The sequence below is a fragment of the Euprymna scolopes genome, chromosome 12, assembly GCF_053919585.1.
Source record: "Euprymna scolopes isolate OS-2025 chromosome 12, ASM5391958v1, whole genome shotgun sequence".
Taxonomy (NCBI): Eukaryota; Metazoa; Mollusca; class Cephalopoda; order Sepiida; family Sepiolidae; genus Euprymna; species Euprymna scolopes.
In genome coordinates, this window is record NC_136493.1 from 154980816 (window position 1) to 155002563 (window position 21748).

The 21748-nt window shown below is 34.0% G+C and overlaps 1 protein-coding gene across 1 annotated transcript in view; it reads left to right on the forward strand.

The window, feature by feature from the left end:
- LOC145291571 (E3 SUMO-protein ligase RanBP2-like) overlaps window positions 1-21748 on the forward strand; it is a 194824-nt gene that overhangs the window by 61445 nt on the left and 111631 nt on the right. The window contains exons 8-12 of the mRNA XM_080137647.1: window positions 114-275; window positions 4490-4629; window positions 17916-18045; window positions 18845-19016; window positions 21498-21725. Of these exons, the coding sequence (XP_079993773.1) occupies window positions 114-275; window positions 4490-4629; window positions 17916-18045; window positions 18845-19016; window positions 21498-21725 (832 nt within the window). The remainder of the gene's footprint in view (window positions 1-113; window positions 276-4489; window positions 4630-17915; window positions 18046-18844; window positions 19017-21497; window positions 21726-21748) is intronic.

A 21748-nucleotide genomic window follows, 5' to 3' on the forward strand; every position in this document is an offset into this window, starting at 1 on the left:
AGACAGTGTCAATAGTTTACCTTAAGTTTTAGACAAATTTCAAATGTTTAACATGCTTTTATGATTGGATGGTCTTGCACATTTTACAATAAAATTTTTTAATCTTGTTTTAGGCCAAGAAACCTGGCAATGTACGAATTCATATCAAACTGTTGCAACTCTACATTAATTCCCGAAAGGTGGATGTTGCTATTGAATATGCCATTTCAGTAGATTCACTTCGAATCTTTGACTTCAGTATGGAATGGTATGACTACCTTGTTGAATTTTATGCTGTAAGTAAACTTGTACTTTTTTATTTTATTTAGAAGAAGCTAAAAGAAAAAATACTCTCACTTCATGTGGGCAGTTGATTGCGACTTTACACTTGAAACGGAAAATCATCTGGAGGGAGGAGGAAATAAAATTAAAAAATAAATCTGATTCCATCAAAGATTTTTGATTCACCATTTCTAATGTGTATTTTAAACAAGAACATGAGTCAATAAGAAGATTGCATACATCTGCCTGACAATGTAAGGATGAGCCAAAGTCTTATCTGGGTCTTAATTCGTATTGTATGAACTATTCTCAAAGTTATGTCATCGAAACGTTGACTCAAAAACTGATTTGGCTGAAATTGTTGTATGGTGATTGCTCTTCTCAAAGAAAATTGGATCCATGCATCAAATTTGGGAAAATATACAGTTAAAATTGTCAGAATTTCAACCATCATAAGGCTTTTTGAATGCAAGATCATATAAGATGCAGGGCTTCATTGGTTATATTATGAGTGAGTCTCTACAATGAACAGAACTTTGCAACTAATTCTACCCTATGCGACGAAGGCCATCAACTCCCTGTATTTCCACCTATAACAGAACACGCTATGCAACATACAAATATCTGTACGTGAGGTCGCCAAGCTAATCAAGAACCTTGATTCCAGTAAAGCAACTGGCCCTGACGGCATCCCAATTATAGTGTTGAAAAAGCTTCAACCAGAGCTTGTCCCCATACTTACAAAACTGTTTAAGCATTGCCTTAAGAAGTGCTTCTCAACACCTTGGAAAACCTCATCAGTATGCCCTGTATTTAAGAATTCAGGTGAAAAGTCATCTCCCTCTCAGTACAGACCAATAAGTCTCCTGTGTGTCATGAGTAAGTTGCTGGAATCCATATTAAATAAAGTAGTCAACCACCTCAGCAGAAATAACCTTAGTGACACACAATATAGTTTCCGTTCTGCCAGATCTACTGCAGATGTGCTAACGGTTATATCTCCTAGGATTAGCAAATCTCTCGACAAAGGCTTCCTTTCTAGGACAATTGCTCTTGACATATCAAAGGTCTTCGATAAGGTATGGTATAAAGGCCTACTTCACAAGATTTCCAGCTACTGTATAACTGGAAATGCTTTCTCAATCATTAAATCATTTCTCTCTGATAGGCTCATAAGAGTAGTAGTTGATGGGCAGAAATCAGAAGCCCACAGTATTACTGCTGGAGTCCCTCAGGGGTCCATCCTGGGCCCAACTCTCTTCCTGATCTACATCAATGATCTCCCAAAATACATACTTAATTCATTCGTTGACATCTATACGGATGACACGACCATCTATGGCAACACCTCAAAGACTGTAAATGACAAAGTTCTCTCAGATTCTCTCTCTTCTGATCTTGAGTGCGTGGTTCAGTGGGGGAAAAGGTAGCTGGTTACTTTTAATGCATCTAAAACCAAGCTCCTATCTTTACATCATTAACGCTCTGATCCCCATCTTGCATGAATTAAAATGGATGGCTCTCGTCTAGGGCAGACTCCATGTTTTTACAAGCTTCTGGGATTGACCTTTACTCCTGATCTGAAATGAACACGTACATCAAGTCTGTTTCCAAGGTCGCTGGAAAAATGGTAGGATCCTTCTACCAGAAGATATCTCACTACTGATGCAATTCTCTCTCTTTATAAAAGCCAAGTACGTCCAAGCAGGAGCTGCTTAAAACAGCCTATCCTGCCTTGACAGAGTACAAAATAGACTTCGTGGCCTAGTGGGTGATGCTCTTTTCTCTTTCCTCAGAAGAGACGTTGCGAGCCTGTCTTTGTTTTATCATTACTTCCATGGCAAGTGCTCATCTGACCTCCAATCTCTCGTCCCCCCCTTGCCAATCTTTCACGATAAACACCCGTCTATCTGAAACCACTGTCAATAATTTTCCCCTCTTTATCTGTGCCTAAATCAAAATGTAGATTCCATGAACAAAGCTTCTTTTTTAGAAGTGCACGCCTGTGGAACTCTCTTCCGTTTGCCTGTTTCCCATCTGACTACAACTTGGATGTCTTCAAGTCCAACATAAACAAATTCCTGATAAACCGCCCCCTTAAGTAAGACACTTGTTCAAATCTCCATTACTAATGATTACTATGATATTATCCCATTGTCTACTGTACACGCAATAACCTTTATTCCCGAGTGGCTTCTGGGCCTTAATAAGTGGTGACTCCCATGTAAAGAAACAAAAAAAAAAAAAAGCTGAAGTTATGGCTGAAACTGTGAGTTTTACCTTTTCTTTGATCTAGATATCTCAAAATCGAATCCGTTCTCTGATTGATATTTTGATCGTTTTGTGATGATTGTTCATGTGATGTGGATACAAATTAAAACAAAAACATAACCAAACAAACTATTCTTCTATGATTATACACATATATACACACTTTTTATTTGCTTTACATAAGCATTAATATGTCGCTACACATTCATGAGCATGATTCGGTCAGCCAGTTACTAGTAACTAGAGACCTCTTCAAGCGATATTGCTTTTACAAAAGCTTAGTTCGTAATGAAAATATTCAAGGATTCAGCAATCACCAAAAAATTATATCAGGAGGTCATATTACATGTAATTAAGAATAAAAAATTGTCTTTAATATATGTGAGGGAGAAGAAAAGAAGGCGTTTGTGTTGAAAAAGAAACAGGAAAAAACATAGAGGAAAAAGGGAGAAAAAAATAGAAAGAGAAAGAAAAAAGGGAAAAAGCGGGGAGAAGTGCAGGTATAAAATAATATCAATCAATAAAAAATATGTACATAATATAAAGAAACTACTGGTAAGGAAAAAAAGACTAGAAAGTCACACAGCATATGAATTTTAAAATTAATAATGAAAAACAAGATAAAGAATAAGAAAATGAAGATAAAAACAAAAAAATATAAGCTTACTAAGAAAAATGTATGGGTGTCTGATGTCAAAACAAATACACAGGAAATAAAGCAGATGCTCGATAATAGCTGCCAGTTTATAAAAAAAATAAAATCTGTCAACAATCAATTTATAGGTTGAAATTTACCTGAGTTAAAGGTTTAAATTTACTGGTGATAAAAAAAAAAACAAAAAAACTAAAGAATTCCCTCTGGTCACAATCAACTACTACCATTACTACTGCCACTACTACTACAACTAATAATAAAGTCAACTGAAAATCAATGGTACACAGCTATTGTGATAAATGCAGCTGTAAAGGTTATCAAAAAAGTACTATAAAAACTGGTAAGTTTGTTAAAAGTACATATTTATTTAAATTTAGAATGTACTTGTTAAGTATAAGAGATTAAGAATAGCTCAAGATTAAGGTCGAGAAATTAAAAATCATGGTTAAAACATTTTTCTTATTCTTTATAATTATAGAAACCTATCGATTTCAACAAATATATAAAAAGTTAATGTTTAAGATAAAAAATTTCAAAGATAAAAACATTTTCCAATTAATTAAGGCTATACCTAATGTAATAAAGTTTCTAGCCCATAAAAACCTGACACTAACACACACAACACATAATCTGAAATTTTTTTTTTCTTATAACTAGTGTTGGTAAACTATTTAGTATAAGTTATATCCTTCATAACAATCAATGAAATAATATCTATGAATATGTAAAGTACCAATATTTAAAAAAAAAAAAAAAAAAGGCAAAATAGATAAATATCTAAGGCACATCAGAAAAAAAATTTAAGTAACAAGTAAAGATTAGAAAACGATAGTACGAAACATCAATAATAAAGATGGTGCAGTTATTAGTGAATATATTTATGAAGATTTCAGTAAATAGTAGTATTACAAGATATCACTATAGGTAGAACAACAACTAGGTTAGATAAAACTTTTCTAGCTATTGATTAAGAGGGAGGAGTAAGCTTAGGAGGTGTGATTTTATAATGCCTACAATTAATTGATGTCTCTTACTTTATATTTGAGCCTATCTTTGCTCTTGCATTTTGTGATAAAAAAAGCTTTTCATTCAGGCAGAGAAAACATGATCTACTATTTTTGTATGAATAAGAATGGCAAGTCTTAAAAGTAATTTCTTCTATTTCAATACTTTTGCTTGCTTTCATTTATTAAGGTTTCCAAACTTTCTATTACATTAATATTAAGAGAGATGTAATATAAATTAATTTTAAGTTTCATAACTGATTATTTACTTTGAATTTATTTTTTTTATCCCTTTCAGTGTCCAATTATTGCCAGAAATATTGAAGAGCAGACGTCGAGCCCAAATGTTTACATTCATAAGATGTTTGTCCACTGCAAGCAAATCTTACTCTGGCTTCAATATAAGGATGTCAGCGATGCTTCTCAAGCATTGCATGTGTAAGTAATAAAATGATGTTGTTACATTGTGGGGGTGGGGTGGGGGGGTTATCCTTAAAAAATGTTCTAATGTACTACATGAGGAGTAGACCACATATAGCCATATCAAAGATGGACAGCACCAACAGGCTTTTAATTTTCATATACTTTTCCAGTCGAAATTCATTTTTGAAATTTCTTTGTATATAATAGCTTACCAGTTTTTTTTTTGTTTTTTTTGTCAACCATTACAAAACTTTCATGCTATTGCTAATGATTTTTCCACTTTGATCCTAAATGTAATGTGGCCGTAACTTAACTGTCGTTACATTTCAAACCTCTCTGACTCGCATGTCTGGTATCGTCGCTAAGGAACAAACAAATAAAAAAAGGAAATAAGAATCCAAATCAACATTTTTTTTTTCAAGTACAAATGAAATGCATTTATTTGTGGTTCTTCCAAAACAACGCATTTCATTATCTTTCAAGTCATTTCGTATGTGCCATATAACATGCTTTTTAAGTCTTTCCTCACCACCTGACGCTTTGAAGCCTTCGACTTCATACGTCCGTCTTCCATGATGCACACTTTGCTTCTCTTACTCGACCACATGCTGTCCTTTTTTCTTTTTCTCTCCTTATCGTGATGTCAGCGTGTGCACACTTGCCAATTTGCATACATACTTTGTTGCTAATATTTTTGTTAGTCAGTTATCTTATAGCTGCTGCCAATTTTCTCACAAGCTCATATGCACTGTTACCAAGAGAGCACACTGCTTCATTACATAAACAAAACACATTGACACTGAGATGTAAGAAACTACTATTAATTACGATGCTTCTATGTGGAGAGTGGCCCGGTCGGTGGGGCATTAGAATACGCCAACTGCCCCCTTGCAGAGGGCAAAAGTCGCTCAATTGGACTACCTGTTGGCTATGAGTGGCAACCCGGTGGTTGAGCAACTGATGCCTAGGGAAAATAAAGGTATCAGTTGCAACACTCCACTTTGGCCTTGTACTAGGCTAGTCATGTCAAGCCCTAACACTTACACTGAAAATGACAATTATAACATTTAACAAAAAAAATAAACAAATTTAATCTAAAGATAATACAACATCTTATTACTACAAACATAGATAAACCAGGTAAGTGTTAGAAGGTGATGGCAAGGGTCAATCAATTGATGAGACAAAACCACACAACTGCTCCCTATCCAATGTTTCTATCAAACTGGGAAAGAAGAAACTAAAGGAAGAAACAGGAAATGATGGAACGAACTCAACCAATTGAGTATGTCTTTTTTATATCCCTGGGATGAAAGGGCGAATGTGTTCCCCCCTAACATCTCCCAGTTTCGGGCTCCAAGGAGGGTGGGGAGCAAAAGAAATGAAAATCTAAACAAACTTCCATGGGTATAATAAACCCAAACAAAAAACCCAGAAACCAAAAAAATAAAACAAAATCGAAAAGAACCCACTCTGACGTAACCAGCTCAGATAGTGAGCAAGAATATAACTATGAAATAATTGATAAAGAAAAATACCCAAGATTCATAGTAATTGAAACTTTAGAAGGAAAAAAGATCAGCGATCTGTCTCCATTCTTAATTGAAAAAATACTGTCTCAAAACAGCAACCCAAAAACAGCAAAAAAAAAAAAAAAAAAAAAAAATGAAAAATGGCAATCTACTTGTCACAGTAGATAACTATAAAGATGCAAAAAACATCTTAGAGATGGAAAAATTCGATATCTATAAATGCAAAAGTTTTGCCCATGAAAGATTAAACACATCAAAAGGTGTCATAAAAAGCCATGAATTAACCTTGGCTACAGCAGAAGAAATAGAACATGCCCTAACAGGGAGTAATCGATCATGTTTGAATAAACATAAAAAGGAATGGTCAAACCATACCTACAAAAACCTACGTACTAACATTCAATACACCAAAAATTCCCAAAGAAATAAAAATCAGATATACAATAGAAAAAGTAGAACAATATATACCAGCACCTCTGAGATGTTTCAAGTGTCATAAATATGGACATAACAGAGAAACATGCAAAGGACAGAAAATATGTGGAAAATGTGGCTTAAAAGAACCTAACCACATTGAAAGTGAATGCCCCAATGAAACAAAATGCCCAAATTGCCAAGAAAAACACATAGCATACTCTAAAATATGCAAAATCTTCAAAAAAGAAACAAAACGTATCCTTTCCTGAAGCAAAGAAAATAGCAAGCTCTTGAGAAAAAATAAACACTTATGCAGACATCACAAAAATTTCAAACCAAACAAACCAAACCTAATCTCCGAACTCAAAAATCCAATTGAAACTTTAAAAACTAACCAAAACGAAAACAAGAAACAAATACCAGTATCTTCTAAATCTCAGTCAAATGATCTAAAACAAGTTGCAAAGAACAAAAAAGAACCCGAACAACAAAAACCACAAATAAACCGTGAAAGATCCAAATCACGAACAAGGACAAAAGCAGAAGATAAACACACAATATCTGGAAAGATGGAAACAGAACGGGAAAACACAAATCCTCTTTCCAAAAACCAAAATAAACAAAACACAGAAATAATATTAATCGAAAATGAAAATAAATTTGAATTGATTGAAGTCACAGAAATAAATCTAGCTCCAAAAACAGAACTGACCAGGAGGAGAAAATGGAGACTGAGGAACCAAGCAGTTCAAGTAAATACAAAACAAAAACCACTCAAAACACAACAAATCAATAGAATACTAGCTATAAAAACCTAAACAAAAACCAAACAGATAAAAAAAACGAACTTATTTATCCAAATGAATAAAAACATCATACAGTGGAACTGCAGAGGCATAAAACCAAACTACGAAGAAATCAAACATATAATAACACAATATAACCCCAGCATAATTGGCCTACAGGAAACTCTTCTAAAAGAAACGAACACCATCAACTTCAAAGGATACCACATTTACAACCAAACAAGTAGATCACAAACAGATAATCGACTAATAGGTGGCACCTCAATTATAATAAAAAAACAGATGCCACATATAAAACTACAACTCCAAACAAACCTTCAAACAATAGCAGTTAAAGCTATACTCCACCGACCAACAACTATTTGTTCAATCTTTTTTTTTTTTTTTTACAGAGACATCACCACATTATCAAGGCCCAGAGGCCACTCAAGGATAAGGGTTAAAGAGTGTACAGTAGAAATTGGACAATATAGTAATCATTAGTAATGAAAATTTGGTAAATTTGATAACTTATATGGAACGGCTCATCAAGAACTTATTTACTTTAGACTTGAACACAACCATATTGAAGTCAGCAGGAAAACGGAAGACAATTCCACAGGCGTGCAGTTCTAAGAAAGAAGCTTTGTTCATGGAATCTACGTTTAGGTTTAGGCACAGATAAAGAGTGGAGGGAATTATTGATAGTGTTTACAGCTAGACAAGTGTTTCTTGTGAAAGTTTGGCGAGGGGGGACCATAGATTGAAGCTCAGTCGAACACTTTCCATGAAAATAACGATACATCAGAGACAAACTCGCAACATCTCTTCTGTGAGATAGAGGTTGCAGCGAAGAGAAAAGGACATCTCCTACGAGTCTACGAAGTCTATTTTGAACTCTATCAAGGCAGGACAAGTCCTTTCTAGCAGCTCCTGCCCAGATGTGGCAACAGTATTCCATCTTTGGACGTACCTGGCTCTTATATAGATAGAGAATAGCATCAGCAGTGAGATATTTACCGGATCGATAGAAAGATCCCACCATTTTTCCAGCGGCCTTGGCAACAGATTTGATGTACGTGTTCCATTTAAGATCAGGAGTAATGGTGAAGCCCAGAAGTTTGTCAAAACTTGAGGCCTCCTGAAGACGAGAGCCATTCATTTCAATTGATGCCAGATGTGGATTAGAATGTTGATGATGTAAAGAGAGAAGCTTGGTTTTAGATGCATTAAAAGTAACCAGCCACTCCTTTCCCCATTGTACTACGTGCTCAAGATCAGAGGAGAGAGAATTGGAGAGAACTTGGTCGTTTACTGTCTTAGATGTGCAACCATAAATGGTAGTGTCGTCAGCATAAATGTCTACAAATGATGTAAGGATGTGATTTGGAAGATCATTAATGTAGATCAGAAAAAGAGTTGGGCCCAGGATGGACCCCTGAGGGACACCGGCATTAATACTGTGAGCTTCTGATTTTTGCCCCTCAACTACTACTCTTATGAACCTATCAGAAAGAAATGATTTAATAATTGAGAAGACATTTCCAGCTATAACATAACTAGCGATCTTATGGAGTAAACCTTTATGCCATACACTATCAAAGGCTTTAGATATGTCAAGAGCAATTGCCCTAGAAAGATTGCCACCGTCGAGAGATTTGCTAATCCTATGCGATATAACTGTAAGGACATCTGCTGTAGATCTAGCAGAACGGAAACCATATTGAGTGTCACTAAGAAGGTTATTTTTGTTGAGATGGTTGATTACTTCTGTATTTAACACAGATTCTAGCAACTTACTCATGACGCACAGGAGACTTATTGGCCTGTACTGAGAGGGGGATGAGCGATCACCTGAATTCTTAAATACAGAGCATACTGATGAGATTTTCCAGGGAGATGGGAAACTATTCTCCTTAAGACAACGTTTAAACAGTTTTGTAAGTATGGGCGCTAGTTCAGGTTGAAGTTTTTTGAATACTATAATTGGAATACCGTCAGGGCCAGTTGCTTTACTGGAATCAAGGTTTTTGATTAGCTTGGCAACATCACGTACAGATATACATATATCACATAGCGTGTTTTCTGATACAGGAGGAAATATTGGGGTTTGACGGCCTTGGTCGCAAAGGGTAGAATTAGCTGCAAAGTTCTTGACAAAGAGTTTGGCTTTGTCTGATGCTGACGAGATTACCTCAGGTCCATTGATAATAGTTGGGATGGAGCGCACGCTTCTGTTCAGGATTCTGTTTGCTATTTGCCAAAACTGGTGGGAACCAAGCCGCTGCTCAACTACTTTGGACTTAACAGATTGAGCATACAACTCTCTTGCGTTCCTTATTACTTTCTTACAATGGTTGCTGGCAGTCCTGAAAACGGCTTTAGTTTCCATACATCTATTACGTTTGAAGCAGTGGAAAAAGTGATTTCTGTGCGCAATGGCAGCAGCACATTCTGGAGAGAACCATGACTGGCTGTTAGGTTTTTGCTGAAACTTTTTAGAGGGTATGAAATGGTCAATACCTACAATTAACCATTCAGTCAGGTCTAATACTATAGAGGACACATCCTTTTTAAATATGGAATGCAGAGGTAGATCAGATATAAATGTACGGAAGCTATCCCAGTCAGCCTTAGTGTATCGATATACTGTACGATGGGGAGGTACATCTGGGGACTTATTACATTTCATTTTTATCTTAATTGATACAACAGAGTGGTCGGAAGATCCAAGAGGCGACAGAACAGAAACTGAACATAGTTCAGGGCAAGTTGTGAGAAAAAGGTCTAGTAGGCTTGCATACTGGCCGTCATTGTTGGGCACACGGGTGGGTTCCTGAACAATCTGAGTGAGTCTTGTTTGAGTGGGTCAACCATTCAACGTTGTGAACATTGAAGTCACCACATACGTGAATGTTAGCTGAAGGATAAGCAGATAGGACTTGGTCAATTTTCTCAGATATGCTTTGAAAGATAGTAACTCCGCTGTTGTGGGGGCGATAGAGAGTAAATATAAATGCAGTAGTGTGAGCTAAAGCAACCCGGAAGCACATATAGGGTAAGTTAGGATCTTCCCTGGAGATGTCCCTCTCACATGGAAAGCTATCTTTAATATAGGCACATATTCCATGCCCATGGCGATCTTGGGGGTCAGATTTAGAAGTTAAGTTAGAGTATCCTGTAATTGCAAACTCTTCTAGGGAAATAGTCTGTCCAATGCCAGTTTCACTTAAAAATAAAAGGTCTGGTTTAGTCAGCGGTAATTGAGTTTCAACCTCTGGAAGGTTAGAACGTAGACCCCTGATGTTGGAGAAGGAGACATGGTAGTAGGGGTCTACGTTGGAAGTTGGAGAACCGGGTTTAATCATGTGTTTTTTCTTGAAACTTGTCATGATGAAATTTTGGAATTTGTGGACTAGGTCGTCAGATTTACTTAGAGTAGGACAGAGAGGGGAAACTAAGAGAGAAAAAGAAATGAAGAATTTTTTTTTTTTTTTTGTAGCTAATGATAAGGTAAAGCCGTAACAATTACCCACTAGTATGGCATCTATATCTACATTCCACCTAAACATAAACTAAATAAAACCTAAATTGAAGATCTGATTACACAACTCCCCACACCTTTTATATTAATGGGAGACTTCAACGCCCATAACAAAATGTGGGGATGTGAGAATATTAACCAAACTGGTAAAATCATCGCCCGAAATAGTATATTTAATGAAAAAACACACACATACCTTCATCCAGGCACAGGAATGACATCAGCTATTGATCTAACACTATGCTCCCCCACAATATTTATGGACTTCCAATGGGAGGTACATAACAACCAGTGCGGCAGCGATCACTTCCCAATTTTTCTCAAAACCCAAGAACCTGCAACAGAAGAAACAAAACCAAAATGGCAAATCTATAAAGCTAACTGGACTGAATTTAGCAAACTTTGTACAAACTTAATTAACCAAGAAATAGTTAATAAACCAGATCCTATGTTAGCTTTCACCAATATGCTAAACGAAATAGCAATCAAGACAATCCCAAAATGTTCCACTAAACCACACCCAAAATCAACGCCATGGTTCATAACAGAATGTAAAGAAGCAATAACCAACAGAAAAAAATGCAAAACACTTCAAGCAACATCCTACAAAACCCAACCTCCAAAAATACCTACAAACAAAAGCGCATTATATTATAAAAAAAAAAAGCAAAAAAACCTGGCAAAACTATATTTCCAAATTGAACAACACTCCATCAAAAAAAGGCATGGGAAATAAGAAAAATAACTGGAAAAAAACTATGAACACCAATAAATAATATAAGTACACCAAATGGTAGACAAATTATAGACAAAAAATAAATAGCAAACATAATTGCAAATGAATTCAGCCAAAACTCATCATCCAACCACTACTCCCCCAAATTCCAAAAATATAAAAACAACGCAGAAAAAGAAAAGCTCAACTTCGCATCCAATAACAAAGAATACTATAACATCTCTTTCACTATAACAGAACTAAAAAATGCAATTCATAAAAGTAAAGATACAGCTACCGGTCCAGACGACATCCACTATCAATTTCTAAAACACATGCCAGACACATCTCTCAACATTCTCTTACAGATAATTAACAAAATATGGTGGACTAACAATTTCCCAAAACACTGGCTCGAATCCGATATCATCCCAATTTCCAAACGGGAAAAGATCACTCAAACCCTATCAATTATCGTCCCATCGCCCTAACAAGCTGTATATGCAAAACAACAGAAAGGATGGTCAATACAAGACTAATGTGGCATTTAGAAAAATATAACCTCATTTCTACGCACCAAAGCGAATTTAGACAAAATCAAGGTACTAACGACCAACTTATTCGACTAGAAACACATATTCGTCACGGTCTAATAAGAAACCATCACGTGATCTCATCTTTTTTGATATCGAAAAAGCGTATGACACCACGTGGAGGTACGGAATCTTGAAAGATATTCATAACATGGGAATCAGAGGAAACCTAGCAAAATTTATCCAAGAATTCCTATCCCACAGAACATTTAAAGTATGCTTAGGAAATACAGCATCAGATCAATGCACACAAGAATCAAGGGTAGCACAGGGTAGTGTACTATCTGCCACCCTTTTTCTAATTAAAATCAACGGTATAATCGAAAATGTTAACATGAGATTCGAAAAACATTTGTTGATGACTTTTCAATAACTTGCTCATCACCAAATATGCCAACTATCGAAAGACAAATGCAACATTGCCTTAACAAAATAGATCTTTGGGTTAACCAAAATGGATTCAAAATGTCCAAAAGCAAAACCGCATGTATCCACTTTTGTAAGAAACGAAAATACCACCTTGACCCACAGCTCAAACTAGATGGGCATCTAATACCAGTAGTACAAGATACCAAATTTCTAGGGATCATTTTTGATAATGAACTAAACTTCAAGGAGCACGTTAACAAATTAAAATAAAAATGCTTAAAAGCAATAAATATCTTAAAAATAGTATCAAAACTAGACTGCGGAGCAGATCAAGCTACAATGCTCAAAATATACTGCTCACATATCGGATCCAAACTGGACTATGGTTGTGCCATATACAGCTCTACTTACAAATCCTACAAAAACAAACTACTAACAATACAGAATCAAAGTTTAAGACAGCCTGGGAGCCTATCGAATTTCACCAATGGAAAGCCTGCATGTAGAAGCCCAAGAACTACCCCTGCATTTAAGATGGGAAAAAGTAGCATTACAATATGCAACAAAGCTACAAAGTAACCCTGAAAACCCAACATACAAGACTACCTTCAACCCACAATGTACAAACTTTTATTCAGGGAAACCAAAAAGTATACCCTCCTTTGGACACAGAATTAAAGAAATAATACATCAAATCGATGAAAATCCCGACAATATAATTACTCAAAAAATAAACGACAGACCACCATGGACATTACACAAACCAAAAACCGACCTAACATTTACTGTTTACAAGAAAAACATTACAAATAATATAACAAACAGAAGCAACTTCGGAGAACTAAGAGAAAAATATGCAGAATACATAGAAATATACACCGATGGGTCTAAAGCTATAAACGGAACAAGTGCAGCATGCACAGATGGACAAAATCAATATCAAATACGACTGCCCAATGAGGCTTCAATATATACAGCCGAGCTGCAAGCCACCAAAATAACTCTCAAACACATCAACGAACAAAAATTCATAATATATACAGACTCCCTATCCTGTATCATGGCCTTTGAAGAAAAATCTAAACACCCTTTTATCACAGAAATTATACAAGAATACAACGAAATAACAGAAAAAAACAATAAAAAAATTATAATAGCCTGGATACCAAGCTATGTCGGCATCCCAGGAAAGGAAAAGGCAGACAAACTGGCTAAAGAAGCCATAAATCACCAAATGAAAAAAATTATAATACCACACACAGACCTAAAAAGAAAAATCAACGAATATATAGAAAACAAGTGGCAAGAGAAATGGAAGAAATGCACTGCAAACAAACTGCACGAACATCAACCAATAATTAAAAACGAAAAACAAAATTTTTAAGGGAAGAAGAGAAGAAATTGTACTAAACCAAATACGAATTGGACATACAAAATGAACTCATTCCTACCTAATCAAAGTGGAGGAAACACCAAATTGCACACTCTGCAACCAACAACTTACAATTAAACATCTACTGACAGAATGTAGAAAACACAAACACACTCAGAAGAAATATTTTAAAACAAACATTAGAAAAGTGTTCAGAGAAGTGGAGCCCCAACAAATCATAAACTATTTAAAAGAAACAAATGTATTCAAACTCCTATAAAGTAAACAAGTAAAATTCATTTTAGAAAAACAAACCTTTTTTTTTTTTTTTTTTACAGTGATCACCACTTATCAAGGCCTGGAAGCCACTCAGGGATAAGGGTTATTGCAAGTACATTACGTTAGTGTGGAGATTTGATGAAGTGTTTAATTAAGGGGGCGGTTCATTAGGAATTTGTTAACATTGGACTTGAAGACATCCAAGTTGTAATCCGGTGGGAAGCAGGCAGACGGAACAGAGTTCCACAGGCGTGCAGAAAGAAGCTTTGTTCATGGAATCTGCGTTTTGATTTAGGCACAGATATAGAGTTAGGGAAATTTTTCACAGTGCATTCAGCTAGACGGGTGTTTTTTGTGAAAGATTGGCTAGGGGGGATCAGAGATTGGAGTTCAGACGAGCACCTGCCATGAAAATAACGATAAAACAAGGATAGGCTCGCAACCTCTCTTCTGTGAGAGAGAGGTTGCAGGGTAGAGAAAAGGGCATCCCCCACTAATCCACAAAGTTTATTTTGTACTCTGTCAAAGCAGGATAGGCTGTTTTTAGCAGCTCCTGCCCAGATATGGCAACAGTATTCCATCCTTGGACGTACTTGGCTTTTACAACTAAAACAATTTTTTGGAAAACCTAAAGCATCTTGCTTCAAAAGATAAACTTTTCAAGAAACTTTAAATATTTTTACAAGAAACTGAAAACCTATTATATCAACACAACTTTTTTGGCATTAAATGACCCTTAGAGGTTGAAATGCTGTTAAACAAACACACTCATCACTCTATGTGGAGAGTTGTGTAAAAAGATATTTGTTAACATTTAAATTTTTGCATGTCAGTACACTAAGTGAAGCAGGGAGAAAACTCCAAATGCAAGCAGGTTGAGAAAAGCAATTATTAAAAAAGAAAACCTTCCGGCATCTGGAAACCTCTGCAGTAAAAGGGTGTGAATATTGCAGCAATGAGACAAGGGCCTGGAGCATGGTAGATAGTGTAACCTTTTATAGGCAAAAGACTTTTTTGTTGTTCAAGAGGGAAAGATAAATGTTTAGTGCACCAGCCCGGTTATGATAACAATAGTAGCTTGTGGAGATATAAAATATGGGCAGGTGTGAGAAGTTTTCTAGCCCTGTAAAGGGAGCCCACCTTTCTTGCAACAACTTTTTTTTTAATATCTTCTATGTATTTATTCCAATTGATATTACCTGTGAATGTTTGGCTTTACTATAACAATTAACTATCCATTTGATGTTTGTGTGCTCCTGAAAGAAAGGTTAGAATCTACATAAAATCAAAAAGTATATTCTTATGTAAAATTTAACAAGGAAGACAATAGAAATATTCCTGAATCTTTAAGTGTGTCTATAAGAGAACTATGAGAGCATAGCCCCCTTAAAATTTATCTTATTTTGATGAAATTTTTATTGTGTATAATATTCTCCAGGGAAGAAAATAGGTAATGTCACTAAATAGGGTTTGTGGGTAAATACGTCTGTGTAGGCATTAAAAATGTTTCTTATCTTAAATATTATTACATGAAAAGTTATTTTGTGTAAAAATTTAATTTATTTTTATATATTTTTATCCATCTAAACTTGAGAAATGTTTTAAAATGTGTAAACATTGAATGAATAAAATACAAAATGACTGTCACCCACAATTTTTGTAGCGCAAGTAGCAGTCTTGACCTTGCGATCCAAAACCAAGATAGTGAAACAGAACGGATTGAGGCAAAACTGACAAGTCAGAAAAAGAAAATGAAACAACTGTTAATATTTCTATAAGTAAAAAGAAATTCAAAGGAAAATAATTTAAGCAACTTTTATTTTTACTTATCTATTATGTAAAAGCGAAACTGTGTGTGTGCGCACACTTTTTTGTATGTCTGGCAAAGTCTTTTTTCGGTGGGGGTGGGGTTACCATGTCTTACAACTTTTTATATACTCCCTAGATTATAATATCTATGATTTATGAAAAGAGGTTGTCTCTTTTATTTGAGCGACTTTTACACGCTATTTTCATGCTATTTCTTACTCTTGCGTGTTTGTTTGGCTTTTTCGTATAAAAAAAAGGGAAACTGAATCCGAAGAAAATGTGTCTACCTAGCACTCGTGCCAGGCACATTCAGAAAGCAATCAGCTTTGATCAATGTCTGTCATATCAGAAAATTGCTATTCATTTGAACACTCCCCTTTTTATGAGAAGCTGGTTTTCCTCAACATCTTGGAGAAACAAACAAATACACAGAAACTGGCTTGCAGCCAAAGTTAAGTGCAGAATTTCATTCCCCTATGGTGTGATGTTTGACCTCGTTAAATTTACGCACATGTGTGAACTCATTCACTTCACTTTTTAATTGTTTAATTTAAACCATTCGCACTTCCTCTACCCTTTTAACTTCGCAGTAAGTTATCAAGTTATCACTTTCTTTTCTGCCTTCACCTCAAGGGTTTGGGTTTGAGCCTACCTGTCTACGAACACTTTTTTTTTTCTTTTTTTTCACGTTCTTTTCCTCCTTTGCTATTCGGGTTCGAGCCTGCCACTTTTTTCCTCCACACACCGACAAATACCCGGGCAATGCCGGGCACCCCCGCTAATGTAGAATAAATGCAAAAAAAACAAAAAAAACATGAAAAATAATTTAAACAACAGTACTTATGCACTTATGTTACTGTGTTATTTTTTAAAAATCCGATTTTCAAGTTAAGATCAAGTTTTATGATATCTTAATTAAATTTTTAGGCACTCTTACTTTCTCAAAAAGGAAGCCCCATTCTGCATAATCTGCCAGGAGCCATACACAGTCAGTCATATACTAACAAGATGTGAAGACCTTAAAATAAATCACCTAAATCTATATAATGAAAAAACTGTACAGGACATATTCACTCCTGTAGACCCAATTACCCTCCTCAAATATTTCAAGATAACAGGGTTACTCAACAACAAAAAAAAGTACCTTATTTAACTATATAAACATTGACACTGAACACCAGAAACTTATAATGTATATAGGTGTATAACCAAAATTGAAAATTAAAAAAACAAACAAACAAAAACAAAAAAAAATTATGGTATGTACCAAATGTCCTGTTTTCTTAAATATTTTTATGGCATTGATTCGTCATAGAATGATTAAACAAATTTGTTAGAAAACAATAACTAATTGTTGCTAAGCTAATTTTGGTTTAAATCCTTATAAAATTGTGTGTAATTGACTTTCTATTTGGTAGTTTAAATACTTTAAAATTTTTGGAAACTTACAAAATCATTCGCTTAAAAATAAAAAGAAATTGGTTTTGAAATTTTTTTATCTGCTTATGAGGAAAAATCTTTAATAGGATTATAAAGAAGTTTATTTTTAATACTTTAACCTATTACATTTTTAACTTTGATAAATAATAATGTGCATGTCATTAGTCGAGAAAAATACACATATACCAGAAATAGCCACATCATTTTAGTATAGATATTTAATACCAATAAACTAAAAACTGTCCCAATCTAACTTATAATGCAAAGAGCAAATGGTATTTCTTTGTATCTTAAACAACCTTTGTGTCATGTTGAATATTAATGATTGAAATTTGCCAATTTATTGAATTTCTTTGAATTCAACTCTGAATTAAATTTATTTTTCTATCAAATTATTTATTTTATTTCTTAATTTCTCTAATTGTTCCTTGACTTCATATTTCCAGATTTGACCAATTATTGTTAACTGCTGCAACTATGGAACATCGCCAACCAGAGTGGGGAGCATTCGTCAAGGAAATGAAAGGATGTTTTTTCTTTTTTGGTGGCACATTATTATTCAAGAGAGCTCTCAAAGTAAGACAAAATTTTCAAGTTGTATAATAATGTTCTTGTTTCTATTTGAGTTATCACCTGATATACGGTTTGCCATCTTGGATTTGCATATAATGGGTATTTTAATAAAAACAAATCTATTCTAAAAATTAATCCTTACAAATGTTAATTTATTGTGTGTGAATGTGTGTGTGCATAACATTAAACATAACCAAGTTTCTTTCCAGTAGCTTTTCATCTGTGAACACATTACTATGAGATTGCTTCCCTTCAGACTTCAGCACTTCAGCATGGTTGTCTTCAAATTCAATACCAATAAATACTTATCATAAATCATACTCATAAGTGTTCAAATTTTGTCCATACTATTCATTTTTAATACTCTTATAAAATTCCTCTGACAGTTCATCCATCTCATGAACTCTATTCTTGAATGGCTTTTAGCCTTGATAAGTTGTGATTCATTAGTAAACTGTTGATTAGAATTGTAATGCTTTGTCAAAAAAAAAAATTTCATTGAAAGTAGTTTTTCTTTTATTTTTAAATCAGATATTGCTATAACATAAACTATAAATCTACATAAAAAATTATAATTAAAACTAAAAATAATAAATTTTATATTAAAACGAAAAATAAATGTTAGTTTATTGATTTAAGATTAACAAATTTATTTTGCTAAAAAGATTTGATTATACTGGGTGAACCTTCTAGGTTTTCATGGTAGAAAAATAGTGTTTTATATGTCGGTTTTGTATGTGTTTAAAAATAAAGCTTCCTAAATATTTGTAATCTTGAATTATTTTTTTCTGCCATTTTCAAGGGTCAGTTGACATGGAAAGAAGCAGAAAATTTGGCTTCTATATGTTACCTTGTTAGTGAGAATCATCAACCAGTGGACAAACATAGCGAATGGTATCTTCGGGGTGACGGCTCTAAAAGGTTGTTCTTGAGCCATCTACATAAGCTTGGATGCTATAGACTTTCTCAAGGAGGTTAGTATTACCGCTATTTTATGCAACATTTTTTATTAGTGACTTTTACTTTTAATGCTGCAAAGATTTTCTTTTGGTATTTGTACAAAATGTTACAAACGATACTGCAATAGTTTCCTTGAAAATAAGCTGATTTTTCAGGATAATTGTAAGCCCCCTCTCCTTTAAACTAAGCATTAGTCGAGAGCGGCAGACAGACAAAATTAGTAAGGGTTCAATAGAAGTTAAGCAGCCTAACCTTTTAATCATCACTAAAGGAAGAAATGATAGGAATAGATCAAATTATGATTCTTGCAGGAATTTAACATTTGAAGATTTCCAAAAAGTAAAGCATTTTTAATAAAAAGTTGTATCCTTGCAAGTTTACAATAAATTGTGTATTTTGATAATTGTCATTTTGCAAAACAATTGTTTACCAGGTATGTCACTAATTGTTGACCCTCATAGCAAAAAATACAAGTAAAAACTAGTAAAATGAAATTAATTTGTCCTAATTTTTACTTTTTTTTCAAAAACATAATTTTAAAAATTGTTTGAAATCACAAATAAAAACTGTCAAATGTAAATAATTTTTTAAAATTTCGTAAAATTTTATTAATTGTAATATTTTCAAACTCTTTTCTGTAAAATCAATAAAAATCGTATAAATTGGCAACATTTATGACCCTAAATTAAATATTTTTTAATTATCGGAATTTTTTTTAGATGAGTAATTTGTATATTTTATTTATTTGCGGATTATTATTCTCATCTTTATAGTTGTGACAACTATGAAGATGAGGATAATAGTCTGCAAATAAATAAAATATACAAATTACTCCTAAAAAAAATTCCAATAATTAAATAATATATACCATTCGGTATGGACCCCGACAATGGAAGATCAGATAACAACAAAAAAAACTTGTATCTGTAAGACCAAAAAATCCAACCTTGGGGCCTGTGGCATAATGATGTTGACTCTCTACAGTTCCAGGTGAGCATTGTTTAAAGATAGCGGTTTCAATCCTACCCAAAGCTGGCCAGAGGATTAGTTGGCCAAAATGGGGTGAGCTGAGAACAACTATGGAAGGCTGTAATTACTAAAGATACAGTTAAGATTCAGCATTCCTATCCTGTCGCGGTTAACCACCTGATGAAAGCCAGTGGAATAGTTGGCCAAAACTTTGTGAAAGAACAACTATAAAGATGAAGATAATAGTCTGCAAATAAATAAATAAAATATCCAAAATTAAATGTATTTTATTTCATCGTTCCTTGAATCTCTTATGCCACTCAAAAACTGACACTTGATTCATGCAAAATGGTCCAAAAATAGTCTGAAGCATTCCATATGTTTCTGTGGCATTTTTTCAAGTTTATAACAGAATTTTATTGCATATCGTTTTTCTAAATTATCCTCATATCTAGATTGCATTTTTGAAATTCACCAGCTGTAACAATCAGGCTTTAGTAGGGTGTATTCCAATTCCTGCTGTAGCTGTTCATTTGAACCTGAAATCGTAAAAATTGGTCAGTCCTCTAGTATGTATAGTAATAACATACTGAATTTTCAAATCTATGACAATTTTAAATGCTTGTACAAAAAAAAAAAGTCTGGAAACTTATTGAATGCACCTCATGTTGATATATAGTACTGAATTTTGCATTAGGCATACTTGGAGAACAAATTTTCTAATATGGAATCCATGATTGTTTTTAATCTTTTTAAGAAAGAACTTTTGGTGCTTCAAATAGTCGACAGATTGATTTTTTTTACAATACTTAATTTTCATGTCGGAAATAGTAATATATCCAAAAATTATGAAAATTTGGGTAGTAGTTGTATTGTGTGTTTAATAAAAAAAAAAAAAAAAAAAATCCATCACTATGGTCTTAAAAACAAGTGTGCCATCAAAGTGTTGAAAAGGGAGATAAGTATGTCCCTTGCATTTGCAATCTTCAAGGTGTTTATATCTAGGGAAAATGCAATTTGTCCTAATTTTCCGTAAAAATTACTTTTAACTATAGATAATTTTCTACTCTATGAATTTTTGGATATATTATCATTTTAAACATAACAATTAAGTAAATAGCGTTGTTTTTACTTTACTTTAAAAAAAATCGATCCGTTGACTCTCTTAACAAGAATCAAATTTTTTTAAAGATAAAATAATCCCTCCCCCCAATACCTTTTCTCTCATTTTGTTTACTGTAAAATTGACTTTTACAAATGTAGTAATGAATGCTTTTAACGTTTTTATACATATAAACAATTTTTTAAAAATATTTTTTTAGAACCTGTTGGCTAATTAATTTTTCAATATTCAAATTTATCGTCACAAAGATTTTAATTCTAGATGGCAATAACACAGTTCAGTTGTAAAAAATGGAATGAGTCTTAATTTAAAAATAAAGGTTGGGAGTTTAGTGTTCTTTTTAGATTTTTCCTGCAGCCAGGATTGCATATGTTTTAAATTTTGTCTTCGCTTTAAATTTCAGGCCATGTTTTGAGTGAAATAGTAAAGAAACATTCCTCTAATTGGGTAACTGATCTTCGTACGCGTTGTGCTACTCCGGCTAGTAAGGAGCGCCTCTACGATCTACTGTTTACCTTTAGAGAAATGCGTAATGTCAGAGACATGTCTTTCTTGCTTTCTGACTGTGGCTTTAGCAACATGGCAGCAACTGCTGTACCCAGTAAAGCAGAACTGGCTGAATATGATGCTGGTAAGTTCTTAGCCTTTTCTTTT